The sequence below is a fragment of the Callorhinus ursinus genome, unplaced genomic scaffold (assembly GCF_003265705.2).
Source record: "Callorhinus ursinus isolate GAN/ISIS: 27379988/994484 unplaced genomic scaffold, GSC_fseal_2.0 scaffold8, whole genome shotgun sequence".
NCBI lineage: Eukaryota > Metazoa > Chordata > Mammalia > Carnivora > Otariidae > Callorhinus > Callorhinus ursinus.
In genome coordinates, this window is record NW_027397070.1 from 58946157 (window position 1) to 58965751 (window position 19595).

Below are 19595 nucleotides of genomic sequence, written 5' to 3' on the forward strand. Positions count from 1 at the left end.
GCATTATTTTGTTTGCAAAAACGTCACCAATTTGTAATCCAGAATCTGTATGCGTTGAATAAACGGTATTAACAGCCTGTAGTCACCCAGATCACAGTCCAGCTCCCTAAATTCATGCGACTTCAGGTAAATAATTTCTCTTCTCTGAGCCGATCTGTTTCTCATCTGTAAAATGCGTCGGTAGGGCTAAGCAGTATTCAATGCTCCCTTCTATTCGAACATTGAGATTTTTTGAGGACTTGAAACAAACTGGAGAATTTTAGGATGTAGGTCTTTGGGTTCTGGTGGGCAGTATGGTATTGAAGAAACTGTTCTCATGCTTGTGTTTCTAGAGCCTGAACAGTAAATGACAGGAGCAAGGATGCGTACACGGGAAGAGTAGGACAGCGACCCGTAGGAGGGTCAACTCCTGAGGCATAGCTTAGATTTGCAAAGCAAGCAGAGCGTTCGGCTGCTAGGCAACCGCTCCTCCTTTGCGAGCGTGGAGGACCCCAATCGGAGGTGTCTAAGTCACTACCTCTTAATTTAGCCATGGTGCCTTCTTCTCGACATTAATGAAATATGTATCCTTTAAAAGCACACCCTTTTTTGCAACCAAAGTTTAACAAGCCTTGTAGCTGAGTTCTGCTCGTGCTGGGTTTTCTTTTTCCTGTTCTCAGGCGCGATGCGGGCACCTCTCAGGCAAGGCCCTTGCCGCCGAGCGTTGCCGGGCAGAGCTGGACGCCTCCCGCTTCCTCCCTGGCCCGGCCCCTGGTCCTTCGTGGGCCGCGCTCCGCCGCCATGCGCTCGGAGATGGAGCCGCTGCTCCTGGCCTGGAGCTATTTTAGGCGCAGGAAGTTCCAGCTCTGCGCAGATCTGTGCACGCAGATGCTGGAGGAGTCCCCTTATGACCAGGTACCAGCCGGACCCCGTCAGCCCTGTGAATCCCAGCGAGAGGCAGAGGGCACTGGGGGTGCCGGGTGGGGGCTCCAGGGAGGAAGGCCCAGGGCGAAGTTGACCGTGTGGTCAGCACAGGCATCTGGAACGAGACCCCCTAGAGTCGTGGCCGGCTCGTCCCTGTCGGCGGCGTCCCCGAGTCCCCGCGGGACCCTCGAGTGCTGTGCCTTGGCCGCCCCCTCCTCAAACTTCAGCAGCCCCTTTCCTTTACGGGTCCCTTAAAGGAACACGTAAAAAGTCACCGAATTTTACTTGGGTGCAGAACTTTGATAATTCATTTATACTTGCATACGGATGGACTCGGAAGCTTGCTGCGTGTGCGTTATTTTCTAAAACTGATGTATAAACAAAGATCTGTAACTTCTCACCTCCTGTTGAAATAGCTGCCTTTTTTTTTTTTTTTTTTCAACCTTTTTATCTCTCCACTTCATCTTAAGATTGTTGTCCAAGAGTGAAGGAGGCTTTGATTCTGGGACATGAGTGCATTTTGAGGCAAATAATACAAGTTAGAGAAATGCGAATCTAGGAGGGGAAGAGATACATTTACTATTAGGAGTGGGGAATGGGGGAAAAAAGCCCCCCTAAAGGAATGATGACAGTGGTTTTAAGAGAACTTAAATAAACTATTACTGTACTACCATAGTAAGATGAATTAAGATATTAAACAAAGAGAAAGAATGGTCATATACTCCCGTGGCAGGTAGTTCCTGGAAGAGGCAAAAAGGAGAAAAAAGGAGAATAAGAGCAGAGCTGTGGCAGTTTGTCAGTGCTTCTAGTAAAAACTGGTTCTCCAGCTTTTCCTCTAGTGGTGTTGCCTTGGAGATGTTAGAAAAAAAGGGAAAATTGAGGGGAGTTACATAAGTGGAGGCATATGTGTGAACACTGTTACTAGGGTCTGCCTTAGTTTCCAGCAAGTGGATGGAGGCTAACCTGTTGAGGTGAACGTTTTGACTTCCAGATAGAACAATCCTAGAACAATCCACATTAGTGGGAATACTAAGCTAGATTCTTTTTTTTGTGTTAGTTCATGTTAGTTAATAGGACTGCGTTTTTGTTGGAGAAGCTCTTTTTTTTTTTTAAATTTAAGATTTATTTATTTCAGAGAGAGAAAGTGAGAACGTGCCAGGGGGTAGGGGGGCTGCAGACAGAATCCTCAAGCCGACTTCCCGATGAACGGGAGCCTGATGCCTGGCTCGGTCCCAGGACCCTGACCATGACCCCAGCAGAAATCAAGAGTTGGTTGATTAACGGACTGAGCCACCCATCTGCCCCAGGAAGCATTTTTCTAAGTGTGTTTCTTGCCACAGTAGTCCCACCGATGCTGCTCAAAAAAACACAAAAATTCCACAATAAAATATGACTGGGAACGTTACAAAATCTTGACCCCTTTACATTTGTACAACAAAATTTTGTTAAAACTCTATGTGATGTACCAGACATTGTTCTAGGCACAATGGTTTGCAATGTACATGCTGTACAATGTAAAGTACATGCTGTTTCTGTTTTTCCATTGATTTAGGGCAGTTTCCATTCTGTGTTCCACAGAGCAATAGTCCCAAGAACTGTTGTTCAGTGAAAGGAAGTTTCCTCATTCAATGCATTTGGGAACTGTATATTCCCTGAGAGATTCAAGATTCATACTAAAGGCCCTGGGTTCTGAAGAAAAGAAACTTAATTTTGCCTAATTTTGATTAATACAATAGTTCTGAAACTTATTTTTGGTAGTAGGCAAGGGTCAGATATCTTCATTGTTATCATACTAGGGAGACATAGTCTCCTGGGGAAATAATGTTATAGGCAAAGCAGTACTGTTTTTATTAATGGTTAAGATCCTATAATCTTGGAGCACCTGGTTGGCTCACTAGGTTAAGCGTCTGCCTTGGGCTCAGATAATGATCCCAGGGTCCTGGGATCAGCCCCACTCGGGCTTCCTGCTCAGCGGGAAGCCTGCTTCTCCCTCTCCCTCTGCCTGCCGCTCCCCCTGCTTGTGCTCTCTCACCCTCTCTTTCTCTCTCAAATAAATAAAAAAATTTTTAAATAAAAAGATCCTATAATCTTAGTAACATAATCATAGTGCATTCAGTACAGTACTGTGCCTGTGAATTCAGATTTAGTTTGTGCTAGGCACTGTCATCAGAATTTTATGTGTTCAATTAAATGACCTTTTGTTGAGTGCTTATTACTTGCCAGGCATAAGTTGTGTGAATTATATGGATTTCAATGCTTAGAATAACATTGCAAAGTAGGTAACAAAAATAATAGCTAACATTTATTATTTACTCTGTCAGGCTTGGTTCAGAGGGTTTTATAAGTCATCTCATTTAATCCTCAGCTGTCTTAGGAAGTTGGTACTATTTCCCCCATTTTACAGATTCAGTACACTGGGGCACAAGGTGAAGTAATTTGTCCCAAATTACAAAGCTGGTACACCCATTCTCTTTATCTATACCATGCTGCCTCTTTGGCCCTTATGTGGCCAAATTTTTCCAAAATGGTGTGTTTCTCAACTTTTCCTAGTACATTTTCCCATCTACTGTGCCTTTTTCCAGATTTTAGCTAAATGGTAAAGAATTTTGACGTATTTGTGTGCTTGTATTAAAGGCTCTGTAAAGACCTGAAGGAAGGAAACCTAACCAATTTTGATTGAGACAGTATTCTGAAACTTATGTGATCTCTGGTGTCTTTTTTTGGAGGCAGAGGGACGGATCTCTCCCTTATTATCTTGGAGAGATATCATTTTGGAAAGTGCAGGGCAAAGCAGCAGTGTTTTCATTAATGGTTTAGATGGGGCCATAGAGATCTTCTTGCTCCCTTTTTATCTAGGAAGAGTAAGATAAACAGATTAAGGACTTTGTCTACAACTCCTGAATTAGCAGCTAAATAAGGTTAAGGGCTTGGGTCTTTTTATTTGGTTTCTTGTACAGCTATCATTAGGCCTTATGGGCCCTCTTGGCAGATTAAAGACTTGTTATAAGGTCTGTTTGGCGGAACTGTGATTTTGATAATGATAATGAAGAAAAAGACGGAGGTTTATATAGGGAAATATTGCTGTTGGCATTGGTTAACCATTTGACGTGGTTAAGATCATTAGGGTAGTAGGTCTTGTTAGGCCCTGGCCTATTCTATTGGCTTATTTGTTGTGGATTTCAAAGAATAATCTATAATGTGATACATAGTTAATGTCTAATACCATAGACATTAAAAAATGTTATTCTTTGTTAGTATTTTTTTGTTTTGAGCAGGGGTTGATAAGTTTAGCTCCTATAAATATCAGAGTAGGCCTAGGAGAATCAGTACCAGATCTAGAAGAAATTTATGATATTCTTTTCCTTTCTAATCCTTTTTATTTGTTTTGCTGAGGTAGTTAAGTAGGAACTATATATATTGCCAGAACAATGCAGTATTATGTCAGGAGTAGAAGTTTAACTTGAGTTACCTTACCAAACTGGGCTTTTGATAGCTGGATAGGGCTGCTGAAAAGTTTATAGGGTGCATTCATGTTAGTTATTTTTTTTTTTTTTTTAAGATTTTATTTATTTATTTGACAGAGAGAGAGAGAGCACCAGCAGGGGGAGCGGCCGGCAGAGGGAGAGGGAGAAGCAGGCTCCCCGCTGAGCAGGGAGCGGATGCAGGGCTCGATCCCAGGGCCCTGGGATCATGACCTGAGCCGAAGGCAGATGCTTAACGACTGAGCCACCCAGGCGCCCCTTATGTTAGTTATTTTTTGACTCAACCTTTAAACGTTATGCTTTTCCACTGTGTACTTTTCTTTAAGTAATTATTTTTAATTTTTTAATCCGAGTATAGTCGGCACACGTTACATTAGTTTCAGGTGTACAACATAGTGATTCACCTTCTCTATACTATGCTGTGCTCACCCCAGGGGTAGCTACCATCTGTCACCGTACCGCGCTATTACAGTCTCACTGACCATATTCCCTTTGCTGTTCCTTTTATTCCCACGACTTATTCACTTCATAACTAGAAGCCTATATCTCGCACTCCCTGGTGCCCATTTTGCCCACTCACTCCCCCACCCCTTCCCTCTGGCAACCATCAGTTTATTCTCTTTATTTGAGTCTGTTTCTATTTTCTGTTTGTTTGTTTTGTTTTAAATGAAATCATACGGTATTTATCTTTTTCTGTCTGACTTATTTCACTTAGCATAATATCCTCTAGGGTCCATCCATGTTGCAGATGGCAAGATCTCATTCTTTTTTATGGCTGTGTAATATTCCATTGTACATATATACCACATCTTCTTTATCCATGGATATGGTTGCTTCTGTATCATGGGAATTGTGTACTTTTTTTAATATAATTTTATTTTTTAGAAGATTTTATTTATTTATTTGACAGAGAGAAAGACAGGGAGAGAGGGAACACAAGCAGGGGGAGTGGGAGAGGGAGAAGCAGGCTTCCCACGGAGCAGGGAGCCCGATGCGGGGCTCGATCCCAGGACCCCGGGATCATGACCTGAGCCGAAGGCTGACGCTTAACCGACTGAACCACCTAGGTGCCCCTATATCATGGGAATTGTAAATAATGCTGCAGGAAACATCAGGGATGCAAATATCTTTTCAAATTAGTGTTTTCGTTTTCTTTGGGTAAATACCCAGAAGTGGAAATACTGGATCATACAGTATTTCTATTTTTAATTTTTTGAGGAACCTCTATACTGTTTTCCACAGTGGCTGTTCTGACTTACATTCCCACAAACAGTGCATGAGAGTTCCCTCACTGTGTGCTTTTCTTAGCACAAATTTGTGTATTTTGTACCCATATGTTATTTTATTTTGGAAATATTTCCTGGTATGATCTCCCCCAGTATGTAGAAATCTTCCCTTTTTCTTATTTAATTAAAACATTTAAAAATATTTATGTTGGAGTGATGATACAACTAATGAAGAGCTTTAGGAAGCTTAAGAAGTTTCCTTTGATTAAAAACTTGAAAATTCTCTTTCCTTTCCTTACAGCATGAATCCAGCATGGCGTATCTGTATGGCTATGGCAGAGACTGGTACACAGGGGCTCTCATTAAGTATCTGCCGAATGAGTGTATCGATTGTATTCGTGTTTATGTGTGTGTGTGTGTGTGTGTGTGTGTGTGTGTGTGTGTTTTAAAGATTTTATTGTTAAGTAATCTCACGCCCAATGCGGAGCTTGAACCTACAACCCTGAGATTAAGAGTTGCATGCTCTTCTGACTGAGCCAGCCAGGCACCCCTAGGTGTTTTGATGGCATTATCCATGTGTACCACCTTCCCTCCTGTTTACAAAGATCATCTTAGTTGCCTGAGGACCTTTGTGTCCTTCCACCCCCATAGGTTCCTAAACATATATTTACTTTTTCAAATAAATGTAATTGCATTATGGACATTCTTAACTCATTTCTTGATTTGAGGGTCAGTTTTTTGTTTTTGTTTTTATTATTTCCACTACAAAATAGAAGTGATAATTATGTGATGTGATAGAGGTGCTATCACCATAATGCCAATCTTCTTACAATATATAAATATAGCAAGTGAACATGTTGTATACCTTATTATGTATTATATTTTTTAAAGATTTTATTGATTTATTTGAGAGAGAGAGAGCATGAGCAGGGTGGGGGTGGAGGGGGCAGAGGGAGACGGAGAAGCAGGGAGCCTGACATGGGCTTGATCCCAGGACCCCGAGATCATGACCTGAGCCAAAGGCAGACGCCCAACCGACTGAGCCACCCAGGCGCTCCCACCTTATTGTTTTTTAATCAGTTAAGAAAATTCTTCCTAGATTCCTCCCAGAGAGTGTTTCTGATAGTAGTTATCCTCACTGGCATTTCTTATGATACTCTCATTGTTTCAGTGGAGGAAGTTAAATGATGGTGAGACTCCCAATCTATGAAAAGCTAACAGAAATGTGATCAGAGAAGAAGCAGATGGTCCTCAGCTCTGCAGTTAGCTGATTTATCTTCACATGCTCCTTTAGCCTCATGGGCTGCGTTTTTTGAGGCTTCTACATTTTAGAGTATTTTTTTCCCCACTTTGAATTACCATTCCTGTGCCACCAAACTGGTTTTAGTACAAATGAATGACTTTGAAGCAGTGTCTGGACACACAGAAGAGCAAGGAAGTTAAAATATTTTTATGTGTGCCAAATGGATTCAGTTTTGCTCTCCCAAGACAAAAATAGCTTTTGTTTTGGATGTTATTTTTCACTTTTGGTTTTGCTTATTTTTGTCCCAGGTGAGGAGAACCTCTCTACAGTGATTTGTTATTTGTTAATCTTTCTCTAAGCTGCTCCAGGGAGCTTCTCAACCCATTTTGGTTCTGATACCTCAGGCTTTTAGGATAAGCCCACCTCTGAGACTATTCCTTTTACATTTATTTCTCCTTTAAGAGATACAATTTTGGTATACTATCATCAAAAATATTTAAGTTGTGCCTTGTACTTTCCATTAGGACATCTGGATTTTATTCAGTTTTGATTCTTGCCCAAGTCAGGGTAGTTAGGCTAGTCAGGGAGGTATACTATGGAATAGCATGTTTCCCTAGAGTAATACATTTTAATTTGGACACAAAAGGACTGAAGGGTAGGTTGACTGTAATAACACGGTATTTGGTAACGGGGAAAGGCTCTTGAAGAAGATGGATTGTGAACTGTTTTTCCCAGGTGCAGAGTAGTGAGAAATAAGAAGACAGGGTCTGTAAGCATGGCTTTAAGAGTCTGATCTCTTGAGAAAAAAGAAATAAAGATAACTGGTTAATTTATTATAGTCTCCCTGCTCAATAAAATATAGTAAGAGCAAGAATTTCATAGAGAGGCATTGTCTTTTTTCAAAGTGTTCTTTAAATCGTGATTGAAAAAGTGGTTATAAGATATAAAAGGGAGAAATGCAAAATTGTCTTCCTTCTACACAGCAGTGTGACCTAGAGGGAATGCTTGCTGTTACAGCTCATGTCCATCATCCTGATTAGTTGCCTAATCTGATTACTGTTCTTTGTGTTCCATATGTCGGATGCACGGCTTTAAAACCAGCCCCAGTTTTTTTTTAGCTCCATTATAATTAAACAGTTCATAAAACATGCAGGTTTTTCAGGCAGTGAGGTTTTTAAAAGACGGTATGCTTTTATTATAGGGTAGATTTCTGATAGATTTTCAAATTATTAAAATCAGTGATTCTGGGAGTGGGAGTGTTGGCTATATATCAGAATGGGAATTCACATTCTCCTCCCCAATCTCTACTTATAATGAGAGATGTTACAGAGAGGAGTGGATTATTATTGTAAATGATTTGAAGATAGAGAAAAGGCTGAAAGCCACTGGCTTAGAGGAAAGACATGGAACCAGGGGTCCCCAGTGAGCTACATCTTAGTAGTTGATTGAGACAATGATCTGATGCTCCAAGCCTAACAAAACAAAACCAAACCATCTTTCTGTATGATTATCTAATTTATTTCCTCTTTGGGGCTATGGAGACAGTCAAACTTAATCTTTTGATTTTTATACTCTGTGGAGCAGTTCACTTAATGAATTTGTATTCCCGCTGTATTTTAGATTACATTCCTACTTGGCTACTTGGTCCCTAGATCTCCCTAAACCTTCTGACATCCATCCATTTCTCTGTTCTCTTACATTTTTTTTTTCCCTTCTTGTTGCTGTTAACTTCTGAAAAATGTCTCAGTAGTTCCAGAGCAGAGCCGGCTCAGACTCATTAGCCAGAGTAAGTATTGGTGGCAATTAAGAAGTCACATTCAGAATTATCTAGAGATTTGATTCCCTGAAGTAACAGCAACAACCTAAGAGAGAAAGCCTTACCCTGGGGATGAAGGAAGGAAGCAAACTGATGTGATGCTAATTAGTATTTGCTGGTTCTAGGCAGTGTCACTCCACTCCCTGTCCTCTCAGTCACTCACTTTGAAGGAGAGTCAAAGGGAAGTCTTAATTTGATGTGCCATGACTGGGAGTTAGTTCTGAGTTCTGAGAAGGGAAGTAATAGCATGTTGGATGCTTTTCTGTTCATTATAGGATTGTTTATAAAGAAATTCTATGTGACTTATACTTCTTATTGAAAGTGATAGCACCTTACTTTTCATTAACTATGATAGCATATGTGAAAAGACTCTGAAAATTATGAAATATTCTTAAAAATGCAAGGTTTTCTTTTTAAAAATATCCTATAGACACTATTGCTCCAATTCGAGAGGCGGACTAAGTTACAGAGGTTGTATGATTTATTCAAGGTCATGCAGCTAAGTGACTCCCTGAGGATCAAGCCTAGCTCTTCTGACTCTAGGGCTAGGCCTGGTGCTTCCTTTTTTTTTTTTTTAAGATTTTGTTTATTTATTTGACAGAGAGTGAGAGAGCACAAGCAGGGGAAGGAGCAGGGAGAGGGAGAAGCAGGGTCCCCGCTGAGCAGGGAGCCTGATGCGGGGGCTCGATCCCAGGACCCTGGGATTATGACCTGAGCTGAAGGCAGCCGCTTAACGGACTGAGCCACCCAGGTGCCCCCCTGCCCTTTTTTTTTAAGAGGGAGAGAGAGAGAGAGAGAGAGAGAGAGAGAGAGAAAGTTGTTGGGGGAGGGGTAGAGGGGAGAGAGAGAATCTTAAACAGGCTCTAGCAGGTACTAACTAGCATGGAGCCTGTCACAGGGAGCCTGACACGGGGCTTGATCTCTCAACCCTGACCTGAGCCGAAATCAAGAGTTGGACACTTAACCAGCTGAGCCACTCAGGCTCCCCTAGGTTCAAGTGTGTTGATACCCATGGAACTAATCTGCTAGACCAAATGAACCTATCTTGTGATTCCCTATTTGGGTGGATTAATTTAAATAACAGACTATAATTGAGAGACCCAAAGATGAAAGTCCCATTGATTAAAAAAAAAAAAAGTTTTGCCCTATCTATAAATTAAAACATCCTGACTCTTCCTTCTTGGTCCTGCTACTCTTGATGGATCTCCAGTCCAGACCAGCCATACCCGGCCTTGGTCTCCCTCACCATATAGTAGCCAGCTTTCATGCCTTGCTATGATCTCACATACTCAGCCAAGTGCAGGCTCTTGACCCGGAGTGTCTGGGTTCAAACACTGCCTGTACACCTTGACCTCAGGGTTTTCTCATCTGTAAAATGGGGATAATAATATGCCTCAAAGGGTTGTTAGGAGCGTTAAGTTCAGTAAGTGATCACAAATGTTAGCTATTTTCTCTATATACTGCTAGAGATATTTGCAAGTAGGATTCTGTCATTGATATTTTTCTGAAAGGATTGTTGGTAATCTGGGAAGCATCTGTGAGGAAAATGTTCAGTGAAATTGATGATAAAGTGATGTTGAATATAGTTCATAGATCCCTGGCACTCAGTAATTTCCAGAACAGTCTCCTTCCCTTTTCTCTGACTCCCTTAGCTCCCATGTATTCCGTTTTTCCCTTCTCCCTCTAAGTCATCTATAACTGGCCCCTAACTTGAATATAGCATTTGATACATTGTATTGAAATTTATATAATTCTGTGCCTTCCTCATAGAATGTTTTAAGCACCTAGCGGGGTGCCAGGGATGTCAGGGGCATGTTGCGGAACTAACGTGTTCTCTGCCTCACTCCTGGTTCCAAGCCTTTCTCCTTTCATCCAAGCAACCTCACCTGTCTCTCCACCTTCCCATCTTCTGGGCCTCTCATTGTCTTTTCTGACCTTCTCATTGCTTATCATTTCCCCACATGCTCTTTACCTGCATGGTAAATCACAAATGTGTTCCTCTGGGGCAAAAGAACCACATGGAGCACAAAGACCTTTATCAGTGAACGGAACACTGAGGCTGAGCTGGCGGTTTGAGTTTGGGCCACTGGAAGCATCTTCTTGCCCTTGGCAGGATAACAGGCGCCCAGTTTTTATTTACGATTAGAGGCTTCTAGCTCTTATACCTGTTTGGTTTTCCTTGTCAAGTACTGTTTGGTAAACGTTTTTTTCTCTTTCTGTGTGGAACTTATCTTGTACCTCTCCTACACTTTATGCTTCAATCCTGCCTTATTATGTCCAGCTCATTTTTTAATCTCCAAGATGCACTGGCAAGGAAGAGCTCTGGCTTCTTTGTGTGACCTTGAGCAAATTATATGACCTCTCTGAGCTGGTTTCCTCATCTGTCAAATGGATAAGAACACTGACCTGCCTCCCTCCAGTGGTTGTCTTGAGACTCAAATGAGAGACATGTCTCATACAGACATTGTCTACAAATAAATAGAGGAAAGAATAGATAGGGTTATTTCTTCTGTCATCTCATTGCCTGTTATCAGTATGTTTAAGTATGGACTGTGGGTTCTAGGCAATCTGTACTTTTCCAGATCTTCCTTATACACACTAGAATTGAAATCCTCCAATTGCCACATATTCTTAGCTGCTGTTTTGTGTTTGGTTCAGCTGCCTGCCAAATATTCTCTAAATCCCACCCTCTGAGGCCTTCACTTTTTCTAGCCGAGCTTAGCCTTTGCCTGTTATGTTCCTGCTGTGTGTTGTGCTACAGAAGTTGCTTATCATTGTATGGTGACCAGATGGCTTACACATTGCTTGTGCACATAATATATTCTTAAAATATTTAGGGTATTCTTCTTGGGTTTTAGAGCTGTAGAAAGCAAGGCAAGGAAGGATCTTTTTTTTTTTCTTTCTCTGTTTTGTTTCTTGGTGGCTTCCCTCATAAAACATGGTGCCAATTAAGTGTTCAATGCAGGTTGCTAACCGTAGATATATAAATGTGGATGTTTTGTAAATAAATTTGTTACAAGTCTGACTTTTTCCTAGTGGATTTCTATTTAATTTGGACAGAAAAAAACGCTGAGCTTATTAGCACCTGACACTAATATATATGACATAGGTCTATTTATAAACATTTCTCAGAGTACATTACAGTCAGAATTATCTTTTTATCTTCAGCAACTAATCCCATTATATATATGTGGAGCAGAAGGGTTTATAGTATGTGGATTTTCTTCCTCCTCCCCAATTGATTAAAGTCTGAATGTTTTAACCACCATGAACTTATTTTTGAGTATAAAGAAATGTTTCCTTGGTATAGTTGTAAAATTATTTTAATTTCTGAGATTTTGTGTCTTCATTAAACAAGTAGTTAAGATAACTTCTCTGTGCTTTAAATGAGGTTAGAGTAATTAGAAGTTCCTACTTGTAGAAAATTCAGCACTCTTCAGTGTATATCAGTTTTACACTAATACCAATATTAGTATTAATCTATCTCAAACTCTTGAAAGCAGTTGTGGAGAAAAATTAAAGTGAATATTTGGATTTTTATTGAATGAGTTTGAGTCCACCTATACATACCTAATTCGTCACTAAGACTTTTTATTTTAGAAGCTGTATTTCTTAAAAATGTTTACTACCTTCTTAATGCTTTCCAGGAACCAGATCCTGAATTGCCAGTGTCTCAGGTAAAGGTTTAGCTGCAACCTTTAGTTTAGAGAATACTGTAGTTCCAATTGCTTACTTGTTCCTGTAGATTAGAAAGTTTGCTGCATATCTGTTAATGCTGTTATAAAAGTAGCTATCTCTACCAGACATTCTGTACCTTTTTATGTAAAGTATTATATTTCCAGTATTTTTATATCTATGGATGAGTAGTCTTATGGTCTTAGGACTTGGAGCTTAAATAGAAATGACCAATATTGACCAGAGGTTGAGAAAAATAGAGGAGGAGGCAAGGGGAACCAGGAGCTTAGAAAGGGAGCCAAGAAGTCAGCAGAGCCCCAAGTGTCCAAAAAGACTGTGATGGATAGGACAATATGTTTTGAGTAAAGAGTAGGCTGACTCTGCTTGGGAAGGGCTTGGTTTTAGACAGTGGTGTCTGCCACCACGAGGAAGAAAGGAAGGGCACACTGGCCAGATAGCCATGTCTACTAAATCATCGTGGTTAGAGATAGGAGGTGGCCACAGAGACCTGCTAACTGGGTAAGACACAGTGAATGAGTCTGGAGGGAACCCAAGGAGAGGAGGTGAATCTTTTAACTCAAGAGGGTTTCCAGTAAGTCTGGGAATAAGGCGAAGGGATGAAAGTGCTACAAATCAGAGAGCTTAAATATTGCCAGGTGTTTGCCCTGCCACATAAGAGAGAATTGTAACAGTGGTTTTTAGGTAAATAAACAGTTTGGAACCTCTTATGTGGTTCATATGAGTAATCATCCAACCTTTTAGAAGAAAGCAAGATACAGAGTACTCTGATAGAGGTCTGTGTGACATTAAACAGGCACCGTAAATAGTTTAAAATGTAGCACTCTGTTCTTGAAAAGGATTTAAACATCGTCTACAATGTTCATAATCATGATTTCCAAATTGATAGATGGTACAAAGCTGTTTTTTGCATTATATATGTACAATTTGTTTGAGAAGGACCTAAATTATAAATAAAGTAATGTGCTTTTTGTTTTCAGTAATTTTGGAAGTCTTTGTTAAAATTAAATTAAAACACCAATAATTGCATTGTTGGTATGGTTTTAAAACTGTAAATGGCATTTGAAAGTTTCCATCCAGCGCAGGGACTTGATGAAGGATCTGTATTTAGTATTACTTTCCTGTTCTGTTACTGTAGACTGAATTATCCACTGGATAGTGATCTAAAAGAATAAAAAGGGAACAAGTCTGACAGGATTCTTTTGAGTTCATTATTTACACATTTTGCCTTCCTCATTTGCACATTTTTATAATTTCAAAATAAATGAGGCTTTACAATAACAATTCGATATTTTGTGTCTAAGTTTTCATTTTCATAGAGTAGGCAGAGTGTCACATGTTACTGATTCTTATGATGGCTCAATCAGGTTAGACAGACTGTTCTTTGGCAGCCTTATTCTAATAATAACCTAACAAAATTGTTTCTTTTATGTCTTAAACTAGTGGCCTCAAATTCTGTCTTAAAAGGAACAGGACAATTCAAACATGTTTTGCTCAGTCACTAGAGTTTTTACCTTTTCATATATTTATTTTCAAAAATTGGATCAACCTCACAGAAGATAGTACAAGCAAGGCATTATTTCCCTGATGTTATTGCCTCAAGAGTAATGTCATGTAGACTGCCTCAGTAGGTGAAGGAGATGGGATTATGTTTCACAGGCAAAGAAGGACATAATTGACATGATGATTACTCACTTAGATGAGAATCTACGCTTTTCCCTTTAGAAAAGTTCCTACACTTCTATGATTTTTGTTGATTTCACTGTACTTCCAATGGATAGGTATTCAAATGTATTTACTACATGACCCTGTCATTTAGTAACAACTTAAACATATCTGATAGCACCAATTTATATTTTTATTCAGATGCAAGGGGCAGTTTGGGATCATCCATTGTGCCTTGTTAGCATTTTACTCTAATCACTGATTAGTTTTGAACTTTTTTTTTTTTTTAATTTAAACAGAGGATTTTAGGGCTGTAAAACATACTTGGCTTGTTTCCAAAATAAAATTTTTAACTTTTTTTTTTTAAAAGCCAAAGCCCCATCTGCTGTTTTCATCAAAATCCCAAGAATTGTTCACATTGCCAAGAGCAGTTCTTGAATACAGTCTGATGTTTAATCAAGCAGTGATATGTGATTTTCAAGGTCACTTTTGTTAGGACAGAAGGAAAGCCAGGAAAATTAATATTCTCAAATACTGATGAAATTAAAGTAAAATTAAAGTAAAATAAAGTAAAATTAAGTAATGGTTTAAGTAGGTGTTATTATAGATCTTTAAATATACAAGATTCCCACCATTATTTCTACTTCTGAAGAATTAGGTTCTAGAAACTGAAATAAATATAGATCTATTTACCTTTTTGAAAAAGTGATTTCTTATGGAATAACATTTTTAAAAAGATGTGAAGCATTTATTCATTTGGTGGGGAGGGAACAGTGGATTTACTTTCTTTTATTTTGCTTAGCCTAATATTAAAAAAAAAAAGTTGTGGGGTGCCTGGGTGGCTCAGTCGTTGGGCGTCTGCCTTTGGCTCAGGTCATGATCCCGGAGTCCTGGGATCGAGCCCCGCGTCGGGCTCCCTGCTCGGCGGGAAGCCTGCTTCTCCCTCTCTCACTCCCCCTGCTTGTGTTCCCGCTCTCCCTGTGTCTCTCTCTGTCAAATAAATAAAATCTAAAAAAAAAAAAAAAAGTTGTACCTTCTTAATATTTGAGAGGTTAGTAGGCAGATGGATGTCAGGAAGCATGATGGAGTGGACTATAACAGTAGATACATGCAAATTGTTAAAAAGATATGTGCAGGGATAATTAATGCCCAGCTATGTAAATGATACCATAATAATAAAAACTTAGCTTTTAAAAAGTCGATTTAACTAGAACTCCAAGTCATAGTTTTGAAGCTTTATGAGCTCCTCCTCATCAGGATGAAAGTCCATATGTCTCACTGTGGCATACAGGGTCCCTCATCTGCCCTTTGCCTTTTTCTCCAGCTTCCTCTCTGATTGCTGCCTCAGCTGAACCTGATTCAACCTACTCGACTGATTTGGATTTGCCAAACTTGCCACCAGCCTTCAAGCTAGCCTGCCCTGGTCCCGTTGCTTTGCCTAGTAAACGCTTTCCAGTCTTGGCCATTAGGAAATTCTCTTCTACCCTTCTTCCACCGCCCCCCCCCCCAGGCAGCTGGGTGCCTCTTTCTGTCTTCCCATAGTATGCTCCAGACTTTTATTATTGTGCTTTTCCTACAACACTGAAATTCGTGTGAGCTAGAAGACCTGTGGCTTACTCATCTCTATTCCCAGGACCTGGCATGTATGTAGCAGGTGCTCCCTGGTAGTATGGGAGTGAACCAGCGGAGCCCACATCCTGCCTCACTGTTTCAAAGCAAATGCTGCAGGTCCTTCCTGTCCACCAGACTGCTGACCAAGGAACACCCTTTTGAGAAATGAAAGCCATCAGATCCTTGCAGGGCAGTCTGAGCTGTGGGGACGCAAGATAAATCAGGATTACTTATTTCCATCTTTGAAGTTAAATTAAACCATTAGTTCAAGCCAGGGATGACTTCCCTGACCCCTGAGCATACTTGTATAGATCTGCCAACCTTCCTGATCTTTGAGGATTGAAAACCTCCAATTGTTTCCACACTTTAGTGGATCCCATAATTAGATGCAGTTCCAATTGGAATTTTTTTTTTTTTACAAATTAAGTATTTGATTCCATATTCTGCTCATTCAATGGTGTTAAATCCACACAGTTGAAACATTTTATTAAAAGTTATCTGATGAGAATACAGTAAACCTTACCCAGGAAAGTATAAGCTAAAAAACCCAATCATCTAACCAAATATAATTTCATTTTAGGAACCTAAGGATGCAATGAAGGCAGCCTTCTTTATTCCCATTAAAGTGAAAGCATGAAGAGTTTCTTCTTTCCTTAAAAATTTTTGTCTAATATATGCATTCCAATTATTTTAGCCCACAAAAAGATCTCTTCTTTTTAATTCCTATTAAACTATTTTCCATACCACACACCTGTCACCTATCATGCACTGCTTTGCCTTGTCACTTAATTCAAGTAGGTGATGTGTTCAGGGAAATTAGAATCCCAAGTTTTAATCTTCTCATGTCTCCTTTTCAGAACCTAGCCCAATGCCATGTAACTAGGAGGTGCTCAATAGATATGGACTGACTGAATGAATGCATCCCGGGTACTTTACATGAGGACTTTTTTGTTCTCTGCTTCTAGTCTCTAGTGAAGCAGAAAGTAAACATTTCTGATAAGGCTGTTTTAAATGTTTAACAAGATATTTAATTGTGCAGACCTTGACATCTAATTTCTCAAGGTAGAGCAAAGCTGATATTTTCCAGATTTCTTAATTATGTTTTCCATTCTACCCCCCCCCACACACACACTCTATGGCAGTTTTTCTACTGGCTAGATCACAAACCAAGATTGTGTTGATTAGTTATTGGGAATTGGGAGAAATTGATCTTAGTTCAGTTCAACATTTTTGGAATACCTAATGTGTGCAAAAACCATAGGTGTTATGGAAAATTCAGAACTAAACAAGGTAAAAAGGCTTGTGTTCTGGGGAAGGGAGGGCTAACATGTGCCCAATAATTACATAGTTTCTCGAATATGGTAAGTACATATAATAGAAATGTAAAGAGAATGCTCTAGGACAAAGACAAGAAGTAAGTAGGTTTAGTAGGTTTCCCCATCAGGGAAGTCTTCATGATGGACTTCTGGTCCTGAAGGCAGAAAGAGCACTGTGGTCGTAGCTTAATTAATTTGTTTTCAAATTACTATTCCAGTAAAATTTTCTCTAAAGATCTTCTTTTACTTATAAAAAGGCATGTTAGAAGACTACCAGGCAATACCACACTTTTATTTACTAGGTAATTGATCTAATGGGTATTTCTTGATTAGTAATGACCTTGCCTTCCTGTATTAGTTTCTTGACATAGTTCTTTAAATTAGTATAATGCACTAAGTGGTAAACATGCCCAATAAAAAGTTAGACAATAATAAAGCTTCCATAGGCAGTATTGTTTTTTAAGATTTTATTTATTTATTTGACAGACAGTGAGAGAGGGAACACAAGCAGGGGGGATGGGAGAGGGAGAAGCAGGCCTCTCACTGAGCCGGGAGCTCAATGTGGGGCTCGATCCCAGGACCCTGAGATCACGACCCGAGCTGAAGGCAGTCGCTTAACTGACGGAGCCACCCAGGCGCCCCTATAGGCAGTACTTCTAATACTACTTAATATATGCTTTATTTTATCCATGCTTATAGGCAGCTTGGATTTTAAAGGCACGAGCACTAACCGAAATGGTGTACGTAGATGAAATTGATGTAGATCAGGAAGGAATTGCAGAAATGATGCTGGATGAAAATGCTATTGCTCAAGTTCCACGTAAGTATTGGTTCTTCCCTTAAGTAAATGAAATGCCATTAGGAGGAAGAATACTATTTGTATATAAAAGAAACACAAGACATATACATGAAAAAACATTTATCAAGTAAATGGTCTCTATCCTGCCATATAGTACAAAGACTTTCCTTCCCCAATTCAATTATATTATCTTAAACTTAAGATGTGAGATTGCTGTATAAAGCCATTTTTTAATAAAAGCCATATTATGCATTTAAAAATATTTTATATTTAAAATGCATTCTAGCTGAACTGCTTATCTAAGTATATCAGAACTGAGAATTGCAACCCAGGAAGCACCCAAACAACAGAAGTGTTCTAAAAGGATTTTTTTTTTTTTTAAAAGATCACTGGAAAACATCACTTCACTGTAATAATTGAAGGTGATTTGCTCTAATGCTTGATGTGAGGTGACGGGGTGATATGCTGGCCTGTGAATGCTGCTGGGATTGTCACAGAAGCCCAGTCCCCAGCTTGCGGATGTGCTAGTGCAAATGGTATTTAGTGATTACCACGACATTTGGTGGTCTTGCTGGTATTTGATAGTTATAAGTTATCAGTCATTTATATGTTTTGAAAGATGATAACTTTTAAAGCTTCAAATGAAAATTGAGAAAAAATACATATTGTTCATGTTAGAATTCTTTTTTCCCCATCGTTTTGCTCTTTTGGAGCTAAAATGTCCCAATTCTAGATTTTATTATCAGAAATAAACTATGAGTATAGAACCGTCTTTTGGTGCTTTGAAGCTTGCTAGCCTTGAGTTTGAACCCCAGCTCTACTAACAGGTTGACCTCTTTGCTTAACCCTCTAAGCCTTTGCTAAACAAGTGAATACTACCTACCTTCCAGACTTTGAGGATTACATGAGATAACATAAAATAACATGATAGATATTCAATAAATACCAGTCTCAAACACATTTCCCTAAAATACATTTCCTATTATTAATGTCCTTTGCACCAGGCCGGCGCATTTCTGAAAATTATGTTAGCTGACAGTTTTTACAGATTAACAACTAATATATTAATTGAATTTGCCATCTCATCTCACAGGCCCTGGCACATCTTTGAAACTCCCTGGAACTAATCAGACGGGAGGGCCTAGTCCAGCTATAAGGTATGCACTTCTGTTTCTTTCTTTTTTTTTTTTTTAAAGATTTTATTTATTTATTTGACAGAGAGAGACACAGCGAGAGAGGGAACACAAGCAGGGGGAGTAGAGAGAGAGAAGCAGGCTTCCCGCTGAGCAGGGAGCCTGATGCGGGGCTCGATCCCAGGACCCTGGGATCATGACCTGAGCTGAAGGCAGTTGCTTAACGACTGTGCCACCCAGGCGCCCCTGTACTTCTGTTTCATACCCTCTGTCCTTAAATAGTGACCAGACTGTAGGAGAATCTTCCTTTATTGACCTTCTTTGTATTTTCACAATGTACACTTTTCACAGGCCAATCACTCAAGCTGGAAGACCCATTACAGGTTTCCTTAGACCTGGCACACAGAGTGGAAGGCCTGGCACCATGGAGCAGGCCATCAGAACTCCCAGAACTGCCTACACAGCTCGCCCTATCACCAGTTCATCTGGAAGATTTGTCAGGCTGGGAACGGTAAATTCTGTCAGCTTTACCATAGTTTGTATTACCCAAGTAACTTTATGTTATATCATTTTTTTGCTATTGTTATAGTGGAAAGTTATATGGAAGATTTTTTACAGGTGATTCTTTTTTACTTATGTTGCCTTTATAATTTTTATGCTCATTAAACTCAATTTGTGTTTTAAAAGAAAGTCTCAGATCTCTTGTTC

The 19595-nt window shown here is 39.7% G+C and overlaps 1 protein-coding gene across 6 annotated transcripts in view; it reads left to right on the forward strand.

The window, feature by feature from the left end:
* The first annotated feature begins 708 nt into the window (after window positions 1–708).
* Window positions 709–19595, forward strand: part of TTC8 (tetratricopeptide repeat domain 8) — a 52219-nt gene continuing 33332 nt past the window's right edge. For 3 of the 6 annotated variants that reach the window (XM_073895729.1, XM_025869493.2, XM_073895727.1), the window contains exons 1-5: window positions 709–894; window positions 12318–12347; window positions 17655–17775; window positions 18848–18911; window positions 19239–19398. In XM_073895729.1, the coding sequence (XP_073751830.1) occupies window positions 781–894; window positions 12318–12347; window positions 17655–17775; window positions 18848–18911; window positions 19239–19398 (489 nt within the window). In that variant the 5' untranslated portion in view covers window positions 709–780. The remainder of the gene's footprint in view (window positions 895–12317; window positions 12348–17654; window positions 17776–18847; window positions 18912–19238; window positions 19399–19595) is intronic. The other 3 variants (XM_073895730.1, XM_025869492.2, XM_073895728.1) reach the window with 1 other exon arrangement.